Genomic DNA, 17,006 nt, shown 5'->3' on the forward strand with positions numbered 1-17,006 from the left:
GGGGGGGGGGGGGGCTGTAAGACTGTTCAATTATTTCAATTAATCGATTATTACGACGATTATTTTTTTCATCGGTTATTTTACAGTTTTTATAAAATTCGATTAATCGCCAAATAATCAAATTTTTCGAATAAACAAGATGATTAATCGTTGTTTTGACGGTTCGAATGAACTTCTTTTTTTAGCACTTAGGGAATTTTGTATTCTATTCCATTTTGTGTGAGTACGGTGACTTTACTCAAACACACTAAGAAATTCTTAGTAAGAATCTTCATTATTAAAAATCGATTAATCAGTTAATCAGTCATTAAAAAAAAAATCAATTAATCATTATCCAGTCATTAGAAAAATCGGTTATCGATTATTCAGTCGTTATAAAATCGATTTTTGGTTTGATAATTAATTTTCGATTAATTTAAATAATCGATAAAATGTGAAATTAATAATCTAGTGGTAAAAAAAATAATCGAACAGCCCTGGGGGGGGGGGGGGGGGTGGTTTGAGTCTAAATAATTAGAATACAATTTTTTATTTTTATTTTTTTACATGATAAATTGATATCATACAAAATTATTTTTAATAATTATAATACAATGCAATCTAATTATATTGCGTCTATATTGACATGTTGTACAGGATCACGAAATGCGTTGATCGCACTGCTGGCTATAATATAACATAATATAAGACTATAATATAAATGTTCAGTTTTTTTTTTTGTCATTGTATCCAATATTTCTACTTCGTCTATAGAGACTTCCCAATGTACTGACAAAAGAGAAAGCCCCGTTAAACGTTTATTTCCAGTTTTATTTAGAAGTAATGTTTTTAAGCGTTTCAATGTTAAAAAAGAACGCTGCTATTGTAGAAAATGGTAAGATTGCCAAAATGTTAAACAGAAAATTGATGTTTGGGTAAAATTTCACATCACATAGGTACATCCAAATATACATTAGTTCAGTGGGGTTTTTTCTACATTTAACCATTTTTCACATCTTAAAAAAAGTTCAGATATAAGTACATAAATACATAATCACTTTTTCAGATACCTACACGATCTTCGTAAGATACGTGGGTATAAATTTTTAAGTTGTTATGTATTTTCGTTTAGAGCAAATGTTGGGGATAGGATTTCAATAGGCGTTATTCAGATATAAAATTATGACTATTGATGGTACAAGTATAGATGCTCTATAGCGTATACTTAAGATAAGTTACAATTAAAATTGTCCCTGCCTATATGTTCTAAAATTGTTATTTAAAATTTATAAGCCTCGTGAAAGGTATATGAAAATGATTCAATATAGTTACCTATTTCTTAAATGTATTTATTATGTCATTAGCGTAGATCACAGCAGATGAAAAATTAAGTGCCGGCTTTCGTAGGTACCTAACGCGAAACCGAAGCGTCAAGCGTGAAGTTTAAAAGCTGTTCGCAAACTAACAAAGAAATACCTAATAAAACTACTTTTTTCCTACTGCAACTAAAGAAATGAAGAAGCACTAGAGGATAGGTACTGATCGTTTTGTTTCTTGAATATCTTGAAGAATGATTAAGATTGGTTTAAAAAGTTCAACAAAAACATTAGGTACCTACGACCTACCTAATATAGCACCATGGCGTTCTATGAAAAGCGTTTCACATTAGGCCAACCAAAACGAGTTATTTTAGATTCAGGAAAATGCTTTGAAATATAATTTTTAAGAGTTAGATCGGCTACAACATTGTTTCTAAATAAATTAATAATATTAAGCACCCTTTATAACGCCGAGGCTATTTTTTACACTTGAGAGTTGAGATTGAAAAAGATGACGAATGACGATAGTGCTAAATTTATTCTATGAGCAAACATGTACAAACATTGCTTTTGGATATTTTTGCCGTATTGTAGACCGAGCCCCATTGAACCGTCCATTCATGTTTCCCGGCTTCCCGCACCGTCATATTCTTGTCCAACTAAATTACTCATATCCAGACCTAATATAGTTCACACGTTTCTAAAGTTAAATTTGTTATATTTTCTCCACTAAGATCATACGCTGGAATATAACATAAACAATTTTCACGTAGTTGGTTATTTAAATTTATATATATCTAGCGCACAGAGAAAGTGGTTTTATTCCAAAAACGTCTAAAGTTTCATCACACTAAATTGTAATTTGTAACTCAACCAGCCTTATTTATGTCTGTGACTAATTTATTTGTTATTAAGTTTTCACACATTTCGATAATTTCATTTGGTACCTATGGTCGAACTTAAGTAGGTGGCATTGTGTATGCCAGTGCGGAAAAATGTAGGTGGGAGGGGTACAGACATATGTATGAGAATATATTTTTAGACAATTTCTAATTTTAATATAATATAATGTAAAATATTATCACTCTGTAAGTAGGGTTATGTGTTATGACTTATGAGCATTTTTAAATACTAACATTTTACATACCTATTCTTAATTAGCATAAAAATTTAAATTTCATAAAAAACAAACAATATCTTATCTTTAAGTTCGATTATGGGTCAATTATGTATTTTTTATATTTTAGCTAGCAACATAGAAGTGAGTTTGCTTAATGAACATTTTTCAATTTTTTGTATGTGTTAGTAAGACAGACAACCCACATATAGGTACAACCCCATAGAACAAATACATTATTTAGTTAATATTAATTATTAAACTGTTTGTAAATGTAAATAATAAGTTACAAAACATTATAATTCTTACCTTATACATTTAGATTATACTTGTAAATTCTTTTTGTTAAATTAGTTATTCACATGTTATTATTCTATTTTACAACAGTATTAACTCTAAATAATTATAAAATATCAAATATCCATGTGTTAACCTATGAGACTATTCAGACTTATTGTTTTTAAAGAGAACCTAACAATTTACATAATATCTAATAACAACAATAATATTTTAATGTAAAAATATATAGTGACATACTAATATGATGATGACCTATTAATTAAACCATTGAATTTATTTATTACTCAACCTAGTTGAATGTTTTGAGGCCTTTTTTTTGTTAATTTGTTCTGTAGATAAATTTAATGATTCAAAATAATTTTGGGTCTTGTATTTTATCATATATTCTAAAAAAAATGTATTTGTTTTCAGAACAACAGATATTACATGGGATATATTAATATAGATAATAATTAATTAAAAAAGGTTAGGTTGGTTTTTTACAAATAACATTTATTTCTATTTCTACAAAATTGTTTAAGGTTTTATGATTCATTTAAAAAAATATATATAAAACAAAATTATTTCTTCAATAAACCCCTTGTGATTACATTTGATGGCTTGTCATATTTTTCAGTACCTGGTAAGTTATAATCAATTGCTACAGACTTTGCTAGATCAGACAGTGCCTAAAAAAGAAATTTTTAATTATTAAAATAGTAAAAATAAAGTAGTTAAAAGAAATTATTGTATATAAAATAAGTTATGCTTACTTTAAAAGAGTTAGGTTCCCAAATAGCTAAATCAGCTAAAACTTTCTTGTTCAATTGTATGTCACATCTCGATAAACTATCCTTGAAATTATTTATTTCAACCCCATGTTCTTCACACCCAGCTTTAATGCGAGTGTTCCATAACTAAAATATTAAATGTAAAATTAAATTTTAAACAATAAAAAATGTTTCATTACTAAATATTTACCAAGAAATATTAGTTTTGATTAATTTCAAATATTATAGGTACCTTTTTGGCTTTATCACTACTACATAAATTGACATAAATACCTACATTTTTGTTATGCTATTAACTAATACCCCAAAAAAATTGATAGTGAACTACCAAAAATTAGCGTTTGATACGCACAGATCATTACATTTTCACAAAAAATAATTAAGAACTATTATAAATCTTTTTTTTTTTTTTTTAACAAAATTTTATATTACGTTATCTGTTACAATTAATGAACAATAAGCTTAAGTGATAAAAAAAATATAATAAAATAGACAGAAGAGACTGAGGGAAGAGACCACGCATCGGAGGTACAATTATAAATCTGATATTTAGAAAGTATCAATCAGTAAAAGATTATTTGACAACTGCAAAAATGTATTTTTAAATTATTTGAATCATGAAATATTATTTATACAAGAGCTTAGAATCTTCCTAGACATTGTAAAATGTATAACTTACTAAAGTGAAATTATTTGTTAATACTTATTACAAATATTTTGCAAGTATGATACAATATAAATAAGCATAATATGTATTATACTTGCTTAGAATACAGCACGATTTAAGATAGTATCCTCTTATAGTACTATCTTAAATCGTGGAATACATACAAATAATTTAAATAATAGATTTTATAAAATCAAACAATATCAAACATATTTCTTGCTATTAAACTTCATGTTTTTAGTTTGAACTTTTACCTATATAGATATAATATCTAATTATTACAATATTATAATATTTTTGGGGAAAAAAAAATAATAATAATTATAATATAAGTACAAACATTATTTATTTATTTTTGTTAGGTATCATTATGCAACAACAAAGAAAATAATTTATTTTGTTGATAAATTTAGGTTAGAATTATTATACATCTACAAAACACATTATACTCTTAGATTATCAATAAATATGTTATAAAAATTAATGTTTGTTTGTTTGTTTGTTTGTTCGTCCGCTGTGAACTCAAAAACTACTGGGTCGCTTTCAATAACAGTTGTCAATAGCCTCCTTAAGAGTCTTGAGACTGGAAGGGTTTATAGCTTTGTTTTTTAACCTATATAGGTCCCTATAATGCAGCACAGAATTGCATTTTGTTTCTGCTCATGAAAAAAAAATATTTTTTTTTATATAATATAGGGTGCCGGTTTTACAATGCCATTTATAAAAATTATTATTAGAAATATGGCATAAGCACTTTTTTACAAACAAATCTTAAAATAAAATACTTACACAATTACAATGATTACTTATATAATTTGTAATCATTATTACTTTTCTTAATAATAAATATAATTTTTTATGTTAACACAATATAAATACTAATCTTAATGATAACAGATTTTAAGTCGGATTATAAGCATTAATTGAATCTATCCTGTTTGGGTAGTGTTTACATAAAAATATGTCTAGAATTAAGAAGCGGCAAATCATAAAATTAATCATTGTAATTGTGTTTATATTTTATATTTCAACCGAAGCATAGCAGAAAATGATAGAAAGATAAAATTATTTTAACCCGGGCGAGGTCAGGTAGTACAGAAAGTTACAAAATAAAAATTATGATAAAAGGAAAATAATATTACTATTTTAACTTTCAGTATATTCCTATAAATAACAACTTCAACAACTTGATAATATAGTCTATTTTATTTGAATTTATTTAATGTTAATAATGCATAATACCAATGCAGAAATATTGTTCATTATTATTAATATTCACTGATTGTATCTAAGAAGTAAGGAGTGTTTTTGTAAAATGTTATTTCTAATTTAGTTTAATTAACTAATACTCATTTATTTTCCTAAAACTTTAAAAGTTCCATTTAATTAATTAAACAATCAAACATGTTTTTCACTTTAATTAATTTAAGTAAAACTATTAAATACCAACTATATACAAGTAGAGTTGTAGTAATTTTTCTAATTTATGATAATAATTGTATTATAGTTGATTTACTAATTAATTTAACAAAATAGGATCATTAATTAAGAAAATGTCTTTGGCATCAATACTAATAACTAAAGTCATTCCTATTCAAGCCTGATTGTCAATATTTTTTTAATTACTTTATTACTAAATAAAACCTGAAACTAATGTTTTTTTTTTTTTTTGTGAAATTTCAAATCATTAAAATTTAATGAAACATAATATTCATAATTAATTTTTTAGGAATGAGAATATTTTTTAAAACTAATTGAACTGATTTTTAAGGTTATTTTGTAAAATAGTTTAAACTGTTATATTTTAATTTTATTTAATCATATTAAATGCAAGTTAGATACTGCATTCCAGTAAAAGTTGCAACCTATGGTAAATACAATTATTATATTTTATTATTTAACATTTATAGTTAAAAGTTAAAACTAAAGCTAATTGACAAAATACTATATTATTATTTATTAGTTTAAGATACTTTAAAATAGTAATTATATGTTATAGTGCAGTCAATATCATATAATGTAGTTTAATTAAAACTACCCACAACCGTGTGACACACACTGTCTATAATTATTTTATGAAAAAGATTTAAACCTTAATAATTATATTTATATGAAGATTTATAGAAAAAATTATTTTTTTGAAGGACATTTCTCATTCAAATAAATAAAACACTAATAATTTTGTATTTTTTCCCTTTTTCATTAAACATCGGTATCATAAAGTAAATAATATATCAGCAATTATGAAAATTATGTTTTATTAATTTAGATAACATATTAATTGTAAAAACTATTTTGCTTAATAGAATGTTGTATCCGCAAGGGTTGTCTCTATCTAAACACTTGTAACATAGGAAATCTATGTATCGGATTCTTAATACAGTTTATTAATTATTTATAGATAATACTAAAACAAATTTATTAATTATCAAATTTGCAGAAGACAATACAAAAAGTGCTCAAACAATGAGTTTTTTTTTCATATTTTTATTTTGACATGTGTTAAATACTTGAGTATAAAAATTTTTTTTTTTCATATTCAAAATATTATATGTTGGCCCTGCTATAACTGCATGCGTTCAGAGAGTGGTGACTGGCTTGGTTTTGAATGCACACAATTACAGCACTACTGTGTAATACCTATATGCAATATCTATGAATCATATTTATTTTATGGTCAGTTACATTTTTAAGAGGGGTCCCAATTTGGATTAGACTTTAGAGCTCCCAAGTGTCTAGTTACACAATTGAGTGTAAGATGCATTTTAAACAAAATATTTATTTAAAAAAATTAATGTTGGCATTCACTAGGTATGATATTATTATGAATGATCCGGGTAAGAATTGTAAATGTAAAAATAAACTTCTTTTAACTGAGTTAAGTTAATATTTTTCTCTATATTATCTTTAGGCATTTAGAACTAAGTATATTGTTTCTTAACTATTAACCAATAGCTTAGTGTTTTTAACGCTGACTTAACTATCTCAAATAAATTGTTTTCATTAAGTTAAAGTAAAAACTACTTATTCCACTCATTAAACAAACAATAACACGGATAAAGCAAGAACTACAGAAAATGGCCAAATTATGGGTATTTTAAAAAATAATCATTCTCAAACTATTCCATAATTTAAATTTTTAATTATTGTGCAATAAAAAATATTTAAATTTAAAGTCTCAATAATTTGAAGTTTTGCGCATATCCAATAAAATTTCCTACTCAGTATTGTCGCCTTAAATAGTTGTCACCTTAGCCAGATTTCCACCCCACGCTAATACAATGCGCACACATTCTTGCCGGCTCTGAATAAGTGGTACAATTATTATTTTATGCACGTACATTTAAAAAACTCCAGAAATATGAGTGCAAAATAAGTAAGATGCGCTCTGACAAGGAACAAAAACATAGGTTCTGAGGACTTTAGAGGCATACTTCCACATAATTTTTGATTGATAAAAAAATTGATAGAATATAAGATAAAATAGCTACGTTAAAAAAAAAGGGTGGAGGGGGAATGATACAGGTTACAGTTTAGGTTTTACCTTACAATAAGTATACTACTATACTGTACTTGTTTTGTTACTTACATCAATCATATCAGTTTTACGCACAGTCCGTCCAATTGTAGCAAATTGAAGAGCACGGTGAACTGCCTTAATTGCAATAGAATAGCAATTTCTTCGACGACCGGAAAAGTGCTAAAACATAATATATTGTGTGAAATACAACATTACTTACAGGAGAAGGAGAGTCCATTATTGAAAGTAAAATACATTTAATTAGACTCAAGTGGGATTTGTGTGAGCTATTCATAAAATCATAAGAGGATTTTAAATAACGCCCATAGACACAAACTAAAATATACTAAAATATTATTTACAGCAGCAATTTTGAAAATTTTTCTTTTTCTCCAAAACTCATCTGGGCCTCTACTTCTCACCATCATGATTGCCGTTGTAAAAACCATTGTAAATTACAAAAAAATTCAACAAATACCTATTAAAAATAATAATAATAGATTTAATTAATACTTTTTTTTTAATTGTCTATTTAAGTATTTTGATTTTAACTTATTTTATGATTATTACTTTTTCGTCTTTACTCTTTATCAGTGGCGACTAGCCGGCGAAATGCGAATTTAGAGAATGCAGGAATGCAGAATGCAGATTTCACTGATTTGTGAGTTTGATTATGAATGAAAATGGAAAATCATGAATTCAGAATATTACTATCAAATTAAACTACACAATATACATGATAAAAATATCAGTTATCAGTTTTTAACAATCTCCGTATTCCGTGACCACGGTCTTATATACGTATATATACCGTGTCCGTGACGTGAGGTTACGATGTAGAGAAGATATCTTCAAATTGGTGTCACTGTAATATACTGGTATATGCTGGTATGGTATCGTGGTAAAGCTACGTTATCATTTTTCGGACAACTGCCCCCAACTTATTTTTTGGAACAAATGCTTTTTGAACAACAATTTTTTGGAATAAATCTATATTGGAACAAATATTTTATGGAACAAAAGGTAGCGACCCATCTACATCTTGCGTGTGGTTAATTCGTTACCACAATATACCAAGCAGTTGAAAATAAATAACTTTGGTTGCTAAAATATGGTGGGGGGTGGGAGCATAGACCTTTGCCACGGATATAGATACTAGTATAAGGTCTATGGGTGGGAGTGCGTTTCTGTGATACTGTGATAGTACTATCTACGTTCGTTGTTACTTGTTAACCTCAAACTTTAAAGACTCAAAATTGAAAATTTGAAACATAGTAGTCTTATAAATTACTGGGTAGTTTTGCAATATAGTAAAGTACTAAAGTATAAAAAATAATATAAGATATAACTTGTGCAGCATTAAAATAAACTACAATGAAAAAAAAACCTTGGTAAGTACATTTGAAACAATATTAATTATGTTTAAATTAAATTCATAATATTATGTTGATTAGTTATTTTATCTGAAATCTGAAACACCTAATGGTTTCCAAAAAATTATGTAAAATGAGTTATTTAAAACGAAAATGATTTATATTAAAACATATCTCGTGTGGTTAATTAATAAGATTGTATGTACCTAGTTTTCTTAGTAAATCTTGAACTATTTTTATCAATTCAATATTATTAGTGAGAAAATCTTAAGAAATTTGTAAAGATTTACAACAATAGTAAAATATAAATTTAGTTAGTGTCATTTATTTTTTATGTACAAATATACTTTTACATTTACCTACTCTATTTTTCATTTCTAAACTTTAGTAACTATACTGTATACTAAACAGTGTATAGTATCACCTGTTATACTAATAATTAACATCACTTCTGATCTTGAAATCTTTCCATATCTTGAAAAATGTTCAAAATATATATTTAGTATAAATCATGGCATAGAATACAGCAAATACATCTTTATATTATTGCAAAAATTGTTTTAGATGTATATATTGATTTTATAATAGGTATGCGTTTTTTTTTTGTAAGTAGGTTCAATATTTATAGTGGGAAAAATGCTACGATTTTCAACTTAGGAGTTGGTTACTGGTAGTAAATTGGATCTAGTTGGTACTTTTGAGAAGTCAAAATTGAAAATTCACACTATTTTTAAAAATAATTGGACAAAAAATAAATTTTAACACATCTAGTTTTCAGTAGGCTTGTTTTTTTGGTGGAACTCAAAAACAAAAAATCTTTGATACTTGGAATTTTCACAATATGTTAATATTAGCAGTTTTCTTCCTCCCCCTGTACATATTATATTTTTTAATGTAAAATAACTTTTTTAGGGGACGCAAACAAGTGGAAAGCGATGATGAAGCTTCAGTAGATTTTGATGGCGAAAATTCAGAGAGTGATTATGATGAGAATGAAAAGCTCCTGTTAGAAAAGACAAGAAAAGAACTAGCTCAAGGACCATATGATTCAGATGAGGAGAGCGAAGTAATTAATTTTCTGTGCTATTAATATTGTGCACAATTTGTATATTAAGTTCCCATGTATACATTTTAACAAATAATTGAGTCAAAATATTTCCAAATTATCTGCTCTTTAATATAATCACAGGTTATATCTGTTTGATATTATTCAATTTATGAATATTTGTTCTCAATAATTCTTGAATCATTGCATTTCTCTGAAAAAACTGGATTATAAAAATATATAATATTAAAGTAATAATTTATAGATTTGAATTTATTTCTAACTTAACTTTTAAGCTTATTGATTTTCACGTGTTGAATTATTTAATTTCTTTTAATTATTTTTAAATACAATACATTAAAACTAAGTAAAAACTTTAAAGTGTACAATTATGTCTAGGAAGAAGTATTTCCACTACGTAATAAACAAGATCAGTATGAAGACAGTGAAGAAGAAGATGAAGACGAAGAAGTTGAAAATAATATTGAACCAAATTCTGATGATAGTGAAGAAAAAAATATTAATGATAGTGACATAGAAGGTGCAGAAAGTGGTTCAGATGATTTACCTAATGATAAAGCATGGGGTCAACTAAGAAGATCATTTTATAATACAGACTACTTAGATAAGGATCATGGAGGTAAAATAGTTATATTTTATTATTTTATTTTCATAAATTTTAATAAAATATATTTAGGCTTTGAGGGGGAAGAGGATGAAGAAACTGCTAAAATGGAAGAAGAAGAAGCACGCAAAATTCATCAAAGAATGATGTCTGAATTAGAAAATGTGGACCTTGACGGTGAACTTTTTATTGTAAGTTATTGTAAATAAAATTAATTTACAAAATTTTTAATTTATTAATATTTATTATTTCTAGGGAACTAAAGTAACAGATAATGTAAAAGAAGGTGCTGACACAAATGACATAACACAAATGATGACAGTTAAAAAAGATTTGAGCTCAATGAGTGATCGTGAAAAAAGAAAATTGTTGATGAAAGAATCACCTGAACTTTTTGGACTAATCACAGATTTCAAAAGTAATTATTTATTTTTATTTTTTTATTTTAAATAAGGATTCAAATAATCTATCATATTATATCTAATAATATAATTATTTATTATTATATTATAGCCTACATGGGAAGTGTACAAGATAAATTATCTCCTTTTTTGAAGTTGGTTAAATCTGGTGACATACCGAAAAGTCGATTTACAGAATATATACAATGCTATTATGAAATTATATTAAAGTAATTATTCTAATATTTTATATCAATAATAATTGTTTAAACTATTATTTTATGCATGTTTATTATTATTTCAGTTACTGTACCAATATTGGGTTCTATTTTCTAATGAAATCTGTTCGTAAACCAGTGCAAAATCATCCTATTATGAATAGATTACTTCGATACCGTGAAATGTTATGTAAACAAAATAAACATTATGAAACATTAATATTACCTCAGATTGATCAAATATTGTCGGACATCAATAAAGTAGAGTAAGAAATTTTATAAACTGAATAATTTGTTTTAAACAAACATTTTATGTGCTTAATATTTTTTTTTAATTTTAGATCTAACCCTAAAGCAAGTAAAAATAAATCTAAAAAATTACTTAATCTATTGACAAAACCAGTACAGAAAGCTGTTCATATAATTAAACCCGAGGAAAATAATCTGGAAAATATAATTGAGAACCAACCAAATAAATTTGAGGATAGTGCAGACGAAGAAGAAGATGAAACAGAAGTTAAAGGTATAATACTAATATAATATAAAGATTAAATTTGTGTTTAAGCTGGTGTTTAAATAACAAATTATTTATTTTATAGAAGAACCAATAATGACCACTGATGAAAAACGTGGTATAACCTATCAAATAGCTAAAAATAAGGGACTGACGCCTAGACGTAAGAAAGAACTTAGAAATCCAAGGGTGAAAAATCGTATGAAATATCGTAAAGCAAAAATCCGTAGGAAGGGACAGGTACGCTTAATGATTATTTAAATTTTATGTTCGGAGTTTCATATTATGATTATAAGTATTAATGATTGTATGTTTTTCATTTCAGATTTCAGAGCCACGCAAAGAAATTCGTCGTTATGATGGAGAAATCTCTGGTATTAAGGTTAATCTGTCTAAGAGCATAAAAATTAAGGCCTAATTTGTTGTGTTTTCATTTATGGTACATGATGGTCAATTTATGACAAATAAATCCACATGTCCACAATATTTATATGTTTTTAAATAAATAATAATATTTAACCTAAATCAAGCATTGCATTAGTTCTTGAAATAAAATAAAATATTGTTATACATAAAATACATTGTATTTCTTTGTAATAATTTGTTATTTACTATATTCAATTCAGAATAAGAGTGGACTACTAGGCTAACAAAAATTAATCTTTTGAAACTTTTATTTAAATATATTTAAGGAAATAAGAACCATGTTTTCAACCATTTAAATGTTGTTTACCAACATTAGGAGTAGCTTGTGACAATGCAAACTTTTCATTTTCAAAGAAAAATTATAACCCTTTATCCTCTTAATTAATTATTTTGAAGACTTGAATATGTTGAATGTATCTAAATTAAAATTGAAATTTCAAAATAGTAGTTTATACAATTAATGGAATATAAATACTAGAGACAACAGGACAGGCCTTCTTATTTTCAATCATGTTTTTACTTCTTGAATAACCGAAATGGTGCCAAAAAACATAAACTTTTCCACTACAAAATAGACTTATATCGCTAGAAACGCATCCCTCTTAGGATCTTTACTTTTGAATGGTGTATTTGGAATTTGTTTTCATATATTTCTAGCAAAGTGATGGTTATCAACATTCAATGATAGTCGATACTGTCCGTTTGTACCAGTAATATTATACATAGTTTGACATGTCGAACATATATGAATATATATAACATATATTATATATCTTCATATTTTTTTTTTTAAGAAAAATCAATTAATACCATTTACTTGGAAGGAATATCGTCGATGACAATCAATGACTGTACCAAATAAACCAATAGGCAATAGCACAAGGATAATAATGATATTAGTTTATTTTCATAGTTTTTTTATTCGACATATCAAGGAACCAATTTTGTGTGGATTCACGAGCACTTGCGTATATGGTGCAGGGGGGTCAATCTCCCCCCCCCCTCACGACAAACCAGAAATTTTTTGTTGGTACGGCACTCATACGAATTTATTTAATCAATGTAGTAACTAAAACCAGAGGCGTATTTACGATTTTGGGGCTCTAGGTACACAAATATTAGCGCCCTTTTTTTTGTTTTCTTTTACTCATTGTCACAAAAAAATTTTAAGCCCTCTCTAATTAGACAATATACTTTTTCTCTCCTTTAAAACTTAAAAGAGATAAGTAACCAAAATGTATAATTTCCCCATATAAAATCTAACCTGGTTTTGAAGTTAGCTCGGAAATCCTTACACCACTAATTTAACTAACAATAAAATTTAAAATTAAAAATCCTTCAACAGGTATATCGGCAATACCAATATGTTCGAAATTATTTTACATTTTTAAATTATTTTTCTATCAACGTATAGATTGCCATTTAAATAAATAGTACTGCGCTGTTTGAGAGGTTAAAATAATTTCCTTCCTTTTCAAATTATAAGTAACTTAATCGTCGTTTTAAAAACTGTTTTCAATATATTACCTATCTAGAAAACATTTTTGAAAATGTTTCCTAGCTAAATTATTACTCGACACTGCCTTCAACTATCTAACATAGTTTTGAAGTTCGCTCGAAAATATCCTTACACCACTAAATTCAATTACACTAAAATTTGTAATAATAAAGCGTTCAAAAGGTACATCAGCCAACACCTATGTTCGTAAAAATTTAACATTTTCAATTTTTTTTTCTATCAACGAGTAGATTGCCATTTAAATAAATAGTATAGCGCTCTTTGAGTGGTTAAAATAAGTTCCTTCCCTTACAAAATCTAAGTAACTTAATGGTAATTTTAAAAACTGTTTTCAATCCCATTCCTATTTAGAGCAAACATTTTTGCAAATTGTTCTTATCATAATTATTACTCGACGCTGCCTTAAACAATCTTGCCTGGTTTTGAAGTACGCTCGGAAATCCTTACACCTGCACTAATTTAACTAACAATAAAATCTAAATTAAAGAAGCCTTCATTAGGTATATCGGCAATACCTATGTTCGAAAGAATTTAACATTTTTAAATTTTTTTTCTATCAACGTGTAGATCGCCGTTTAATAAAAAGTATTGCGCTGTTTGAGAGGTTAAAATAAGTTCCTTCCTTTTCAAAATCTAAGTAACTTAATCGTCGTTACGTAATTTTATTTAATATTTCATCAATTTGGTGGGGATACCCCTATAATTATATTGATTTGTACCGGACCCATCATCAGTGGCGCAAATAGGAAAAATGTTTAGGGGGGTCTCAAGCCCCAACACAGTTTTTTTTATAATTATAATTTTCACACAAAAGCGATTGTTGATAAAATTTATTTTGATTTTATGGTACACCTAACTCGAAAAACCCGTAGATTGAACCCTATGTAAACAGTATAAACCTATGCATCCAATTTTCACCAAACGTTTATACTTTATACTTTCATCTTCTATACCTATATTATATCAATAAATGTATAAAATATTTAAATTCTTTTCGAGCTTTTCATTTAAGCATATAAGACATTCTCAATTTGTATTTGTTTTATTTTAAATATAGTCAATAAAAACCGTGGTGTACGCTACCACGTGGTGGGTACCTAAATGTATAATTTAACTCTAAAGTACATATCGTAGTTATACTATCAATTAACACCAAATCCTAACATCACCTAATTGTACTAAAATCTGATTAATAATAAAAAAAACCCAACATTCGTATGTATAGATAAAGAAAAATTAATTAATTAAAAATAAGAAAAAAACAATGGAATTTATAATAATTATTATTATTATTAAAAGTAAACCTATAGCATGCATTTGGCATTTACAAACAAAAATTTAAAAAAAAAAAAAAAAAAGGCGGGTAAGTCGTGGATGTCGCTCTGCTGTACAGTAGGTTACAAGTGGGTTACTGTAATGGATGGAATTAAATTTGAATCCAATGATATTATATCATTGTATACGAAAAACGATTCTGAACGGAGATGATTTGTCAGTCTAGGATATATTATTTTTAAAGAAAAACTTATGGAGAACCTTGTACCAAATTTTAAAAACTTAGTTATAAAAGAAAAAATTTTTACGATTTTTCAACCACTAAATTACTTGCAAATTTTCGCAATTTTGACATATTTCGTATAAATTTGAACTTTAAATGCTTATAAATAAAAATTGTGACAATGTATTCCTTTTATTTTGAAACTGCTATTGTAAAAATATGTTAGGAGCCTTGTATTAAATTTCCAAATCTTAGAATTAAAAAGAAAAACTTTTATGAATTTCTGTCTAAGATAATTTGAACATTGCCGTAATTTTTACGTATTTAGTCAAAATTTGAACTTTAAATGCTTATAAAAAAAAATCGTGACTATATATTTCTTTTATTTTTCAATTGCTATTGTAAAAATATATTATGAGCCTTGTATTAAATTTTGAAATCTTAGATATAAAAGGAAAATTTTTTATGAATATCTAGCATAAAATAATTTACGAATTTTCATGATTTTTACATAATATGTTGTCAAAATTTGAACTTTAAATGCTTATAAATAAAAATTGTGACAATGTATTCCTTTTATTTTGCAACTGCTATTGTAAAAATATGTTAGGAGCCTTGTATTAAATTTCCAAATCTTAGAATTAAAAAGAAAAACTTTTATGAATTTCTGTCTAAGATAATTTGAACATTGCCGTAATTTTTACGTATTTAGTCAAAATTTGAACTTTAAATGCTTATAAAAAAAAATCGTGACTATATATTTCTTTTATTTTTCAATTGCTATTGTAAAAATATATTATAAGCCTTGTATTAAATTTTGAAATCTTAGATATAAAAGGAAAATTTTTTATGAATATCTAGCATAAAATAATTTACGAATTTTCGTGATTTTTACATAATATGTTGTCAAAATTTGAACTTTAAATGCTTATAAATAAAAATTGTGACAATGTATTCCTTTTATTTTGCAACTGCTATTGTAAAAATATGTTAGGAGCCTTGTATTAAATTTCCAAATCTTAGAATTAAAAAGAAAAACTTTTATGAATTTCTGTCTAAGATAATTTGAACATTGCCGTAATTTTTACGTATTTAGTCAAAATTTGAACTTTAAATGCTTATAAAAAAAAATCGTGCCTATGTATTTTTATAATTTTTGAATGGGAGTTAGAACAACATATGTGGACCCTTCTATTAAATTTTCAAGTATTTTGTCCCAGCTAATTTTTTTTGATCAACATTTATAAAAAAAAAATCAAAAAAAATCGATTATTTCAATTGCCTATAAATAGATTAAAAATTAGTGAAATATTTTGAAAATAAAACTATATAAAGAAAATGTCAATTTAAACAACTGGTAAAATTTTCAAGTGTCTACGACTCATACTTTTTGAATAATAACAAATATCAAAAATCGTTTGAGGCTAAACCGTTATTTAATGCGGTTTTGTAAAAATTTAAATTTCAAACACTCCTAAAAATTTTTTCTCTTAGTCCGGTTGAGTTTTTTTTACAGATATTTAAAGAAAAACTTATGGAGAACCTTGTACCAAATTTTAAAAGCTTAGTTATAAAAGAAAAAAATTTTACAATTTTTCAACCACAAAATTACTTGCAAATTTTCGCAATTTTGACATATTTCGTATAAATTTAAACTTTAAGCACTTATAAAAAAAAATGTGACTAACGATTTTGGATTTTTTTTATCACTGTGA

At 26.1% G+C, this 17,006-nt stretch overlaps 2 protein-coding genes across 2 annotated transcripts; one reads left to right on the forward strand and one right to left on the reverse strand.

Annotated features, from left to right (window-relative positions):
- Positions 1-2,654: 2,654 nt before the first annotated feature.
- Positions 2,655-8,378, reverse strand: Mrpl20 (mitochondrial ribosomal protein L20). Its single transcript, NM_001162232.2, is given in 5 exon segments — positions 2,655-3,383; positions 3,468-3,611; positions 7,742-7,852; positions 8,035-8,150; positions 8,243-8,378. Coding segments are annotated over 4 exon segments (450 nt in total). The 5' UTR covers positions 8,122-8,150; positions 8,243-8,378; the 3' UTR covers positions 2,655-3,275.
- Positions 8,379-8,900: 522 nt separating this feature from the next.
- LOC100168534 (something about silencing protein 10) lies at positions 8,901-12,420 on the forward strand. Its single transcript, XM_001951074.5, has 10 exons — positions 8,901-9,063; positions 9,958-10,111; positions 10,490-10,730; positions 10,788-10,906; positions 10,971-11,133; positions 11,229-11,346; positions 11,421-11,600; positions 11,676-11,857; positions 11,934-12,088; positions 12,174-12,420. The coding sequence occupies exons 1-10, from the start codon at positions 9,047-9,049 to the stop codon at positions 12,264-12,266; spliced, it is 1,422 nt and encodes a 473-aa protein (XP_001951109.1). The 5' UTR covers positions 8,901-9,046; the 3' UTR covers positions 12,267-12,420.
- Positions 12,421-17,006: the final 4,586 nt, after the last annotated feature.

This window comes from Acyrthosiphon pisum, chromosome A2, assembly GCF_005508785.2.
Source record: "Acyrthosiphon pisum isolate AL4f chromosome A2, pea_aphid_22Mar2018_4r6ur, whole genome shotgun sequence".
Taxonomy (NCBI): Eukaryota; Metazoa; Arthropoda; class Insecta; order Hemiptera; family Aphididae; genus Acyrthosiphon; species Acyrthosiphon pisum.

Excerpts from the sequence above, each read along its gene's own strand:
- LOC100168534 (XM_001951074.5), top strand. Across the intron at positions 10,112-10,489 it reads ATTCAGATGAGGAGAGCGAA|GAAGAAGTATTTCCACTACG; the intron begins GTAATTAATTTT and ends AATTATGTCTAG. Across the intron at positions 11,347-11,420 it reads TATTATGAAATTATATTAAA|TTACTGTACCAATATTGGGT; the intron begins GTAATTATTCTA and ends TTATTATTTCAG.